General features: G+C 43.9%; 1 protein-coding gene across 1 annotated transcript; it reads right to left on the bottom strand.

Moving 5' to 3' along the window:
• Positions 1 to 982: 982 nt before the first annotated feature.
• Positions 983 to 4,274, bottom strand: LOC124232399 (zinc finger protein 77-like). The gene is made up of 2 exons (XM_046649365.1): positions 4,067 to 4,274; positions 983 to 3,679 (listed from the first exon to the last, which is right to left on the bottom strand). Exons 1-2 carry the CDS (start codon positions 4,159 to 4,161, stop codon positions 2,479 to 2,481), a joined length of 1,296 nt encoding a protein of 431 aa, XP_046505321.1. The 5' UTR covers positions 4,162 to 4,274; the 3' UTR covers positions 983 to 2,478.
• Between the last annotated feature and the right edge of the window lie 428 nt (positions 4,275 to 4,702).

Here is a 4,702-nt window from a genome sequence, read left to right as displayed (position 1 = left end):
CTACCCTGGCAGTCCACCGGTGTCATCCCTTCTTAGGGTGCAGTGATGGTCTCTCTAGGATTTAGGTATAATAACTGTTTTCCTAAGTCTTCCTGTGCCTCCTCTGTGGCTGCACATGACTAGCGATCCCCTGCTGAGTCAATGACACTTGAGAGGCAAGTCCATCCTGACACTGGTTGGAATCCCTTAGGTACAGGCATCATCTCTGGAAAGGCTGTACAGACACCTTTACTGATCGTTTCCTCTCTGAGTGCCTGGGGGCCTAGTCACCTTATACATCCTCTGAGACATGAACCCCTACAAGGTCCACTCAAAATACAACAAGACGTCCACCATGGCCAGGGCCAGAGAAGGATCCCTAGAGGCCATCTGACACAGAGGGAGAAAGTGACCTTTGTCAATGGAGGCAGAGCAACAGAACTGTAAGTGGTCAGAATGAAGAGAAAAAGCAGGGTCCACTGTCATACAGTGGAAACGACACAAGGGAACATCACTGGGCAGGAGCATCAGCAATCAGTTACCCATCTGTAGGCAAATGGCCCATGGATATTCAGCACAATTACTAGCAACAAGAAGACTGAGAAGATGTCTCTATTCTGGTATTGCTTTCACATTAAGCCACTGAGAGCTCTGTGGAGAACAAACATTTAGAAGCAGCATTTCCAGGAATCAGTAGTTCACTCAAGTTGGTTATGTCTGTAAACTGGAGCTCCCTCTCCTAACTCATTCCCACCGCAACTAAGTGCTCACCTCACCAAGAACGCTGGTGGTTCTACTTGTCCACAGAGAACTAGGGAAGATGTGTGTCCAATTCTGCCTCCCACGCTGCTCGTCTGCAGGAGCCTGACTCCTGGGGATCTCTGCCTGGAGACTACTGACGTGAGGAACATTTAGGTTTTCGCTATTAGGAATGAATAAGACAATGTAATGAAAAAAAGTTTGTAGCTGCATAGGAAGTTAAGAAAAACATACCAGAACAAAAAAAGTTCAAAAGTTATATATTTAGTACTATTATCCCAGAATATATGTAGAAAATTTGACACAATTACAAAAATAACTTAATTTTATAACCAATCCTCCATTAATGAAACATAAAACAGAACAGCACTTTCTGAGTTTGTGGGTGGCATCCCACATAAAGTACAGAAGACTGGCACAGATGTTAGCTCAGGTACAATCTTTATCCCACAAAAATGTCAAAGACCTAAACACTGGGTAATCACATATAAAAATGGAAAGAAACTAAACATACTGCATTTATCATTTAGAGAGCAGTCAGATGTAAGAGAAAACGCTCACAAATTGCCAGATACATTCACAAATGCTGCTTTCAATCATGGAAATATCCAGAAAGATGAAGTGGAAGATTACTGCAGCCTTGCAACAATGCAACCAGGGAAGGAAGTTTCCTGCATTTGTGGCTGCAGCATTAAATCTGTGAGGGTGGAGGCAGGAAACCGATCCACTAGTAGAGAACAAGATACTCCCTACAGAATTCATGTCATTAGGAGAAGCATTGGAGATGAAGGGGGGGTCAAGGATGAGAGAAGGTCACTATGTGTGACAGCATGAACAAGTGGCCTGATTCACCAAAGAGCTTCAGGAAAATGCAAGGAATTGTGTGAACCTGCAAACGAAAGAGGATCAATGATTGGGGAGCTTGTGGAAAAGTCTGTGGAACCTACTGCTTAGGAGGGAACTGACGTCAAACATGGTGCTTGACTGGGGGCTGTTCCAGATGGGCAGAGCCAGGAGTCAGAAAAGTGTGCTGTGACACAGGCCCCTAGGTTCCCACACACCTCTGTCTCCTGATGGGACAGGAGAACTGAGAATCATGGCTTCTCCACTTCCGCTTTCCAAACCTCATGTGTCTTCCTCTGCTCGGGCACTTTAACTCAGAGCCACAAACAGAAGGACTCTGGGATACATGGTTTCCCACCTTCCCCAAAGTGACAGCACAGTTCAGTAGAAGCATCTGGACACCAGCTCCATCTTCATGCCACAACTCTCTCTTCTGAACTCAAAGCATCGTGACAATTTCCAACCAAGATCAAGGACAATGAGCAGAGTCCAATTATGAACATAACCAGATGGCACTTTCCAGATCTTTCCCCAATTACTAATGTCTGTGAGAAACAGAGATGTGGTACCCACTAGCAACAAACAAGTGTAGAGACACATCTTTCAATAATAAAGACTACAAGGGAAGGTGGATATGGAGTTGGAAGATTCCAGTATTTGCCACAGTGGACCAGAAAAGAAATTTCAACAATACAGGTCTCACATCATCACCACATAGTAGGATCATAATGGAAAGAATCAAAACTTTTTATCTAAAATTATATCAAGTTGCACACAGAAAAAAAAAAAAAGCAAAAACACTTATTACCCCTGGGTCCAAAAGATGTTGTACTAGAAAGGAGACAAGTGTTAGAGTAAGTGTACAATTATTTATAGTCTGAGATAAAATATATGTCTTTATATTGAGAGTTTCTCTCCAGTGTGTGTTCTTACATGTGCGCGCAGGGACCCAAGGTGACGGAAACCTTTCCCACAGTGCTGACACACATAGGGTGTCTCCTCACTGTGCGTTCTCATGTGTCCTCGCAGAGAGACAAGATGCCTGAAAGCTTTCCCACAGTCCTGACATTCATAGGGCTTCTCCCCACTGTGTGTTCGCTCATGTCCTCGCAGGGACGAGAGGTACTTAAAGGCTTTCCCACAATGCTGACACTCATAAGGCTTCTCCTCACTGTGCATTCTCACATGCTCTCGAAGGGATGAGGAACAAATGAAGGCTTTCCCACATTCCGTACATTCATAGGGTTTCACTCCACTGTGCGTTTTCACGTGTTTTTTACAGTATTTAGGACAACTGAAGGCTTTCCCGCATAGATTACAGACGAAAGGTTTCTCTCCAGTGTGCTTTCTCATGTGTCCTCGCAGGCATTTGAGATACCTGAAGGCCTTCCCACACTGCCTGCATTCATAGGGTTTGTCTCCACTGTGCGTTCTCGTGTGTTCTCGAAGGTATGAGTACCAACGGAAAGCTTTCCCGCAGTGCTCACACTCATAGGGCTTCTCTCCAGTGTGCAGTCGCACATGCTCTCTAAAGTATGAGGGGCGACTGAAGGCCTTCCCACACTCCTGACATTGATAGGGTTTCTCTCCAGTGTGCGTTCTCATGTGTCGTGTCAGGTAGGAGTAATATATAAAGGCTTTCCCACACACTTTACATGTGTGGCTTTTTTCTCCAGTGTGAACTCTCAGATGTCCCCAGAAAGATGAGGCACAAGTGTAAACTTTCCCACATTCATTACACTCGAAAGATTTTTTACCACGGAGACTCTTCACATGTCTCTTAGATGCTCTCCCAGTATCCTGACGTCCTTTACAGGGCTTCTCTACAATGTCTGTTTCCACAGGAGTGCTTAGGCACGAGACACAACTGCAGGCCCGCCCACATTCCTCACATGGATGAGGTTTGTGTCCAGTGTGAGGTCTTTGCCGATTCTTAAGGAGAGAACAATCCCTGAGAGCTTTTCCACACTTCGTGCATTCACCAGGTTTAACTCCAGCTGGACACCTCTCATGCACAGGAAGGTCTGTAATCTGCTTTAGGGTTTCTCCACAGAGATCACCTTCATTACATCCATGGAGACTCTCCAGCAAATGGCTCCTGTTCAAAATGGGAGGCACACTGTGAGGGATTGATTATAAGTGATTTCTTTATTAATGACTTTACTTACAGTTGATTATTTTGAGTATTTCTCATTTTCAGTGAATGGGTATGTTCTCAGTATTGTCTGTATTTTAACAAAGTAAAACAAGCTCAATGCTCAGGCTGACAACTCAAATATAGCCATAGCTTTCAGTATCTTACGCATGGGGTTTCCTGATTATTGTTTCACGAGACGCTCCATATCTACATCACATTGATGAAAATCTTATCTTGTGAAAATTCTCTGGGGACACAACTTTTTAGCTAGGTTTCCAATTTTTCTGTAACTTCAAGTCAGTCTAACTGTCTCCTCCAATCCCTTCCTCCTGCGGGAATGCCACTCACCTCAAACAACTCTCCTGGGTTTGGCACTGATCTTCAATGCTATGAAATGCCCAGTTTTCTCCAAAAACAGACCAGGGATCACTTCTTGTGAACATTACTATTTTCTCTTTACTGAATATTTTATTCTTGAAAACATCCTGCTGAGGACTTGATCCGTTGGTTTTAACTTGAGTGCAACAATCTGCAAGAATTGGTAAAATAATTTAATTTCTTGGGAAAGAAATGGTGGGATAAAGGCAAAAAATAAGAGCATACGTGGATTTCTTTTCATACGCTCATCCAAAAATATGAACAAATGTTACAAGGAAAAATGGAGATGAGAAAAAAGAGCAACAGTAAGGACCTCAGCTACCTGGGACCTTGGCAGAGTAGGGAAATGAGTCAAAATGGCGGACTGTACACTAAGAAATACCTCAAAACAATTGGAGAGGGATGTGGAGATTAAATATCAGAAAAGCAAAGTACGAAGGAATTGGGCAAAGGCAGACCCCCAAATGCTCCCTTAGTAAGAGGAGATACAGAAGGTCTTCCCAGGGGGCGAGGAGCGATGAAAAGTCAGCAGGGAAGCCCAGTAAGTGATAAACGTCACCCGTCTCAAACAGTGACAGAGTCACATTTCTAATGGACGTGTCCAAA

This window comes from Equus quagga, unplaced genomic scaffold, assembly GCF_021613505.1.
Source record: "Equus quagga isolate Etosha38 unplaced genomic scaffold, UCLA_HA_Equagga_1.0 HiC_scaffold_5630_RagTag, whole genome shotgun sequence".
In the NCBI taxonomy this organism is placed as follows: domain Eukaryota; kingdom Metazoa; phylum Chordata; class Mammalia; order Perissodactyla; family Equidae; genus Equus; species Equus quagga.
The sequence above is the reverse complement of the archived record's forward strand: the minus strand, read 5'-3'. Positions and strand labels throughout refer to the sequence as shown.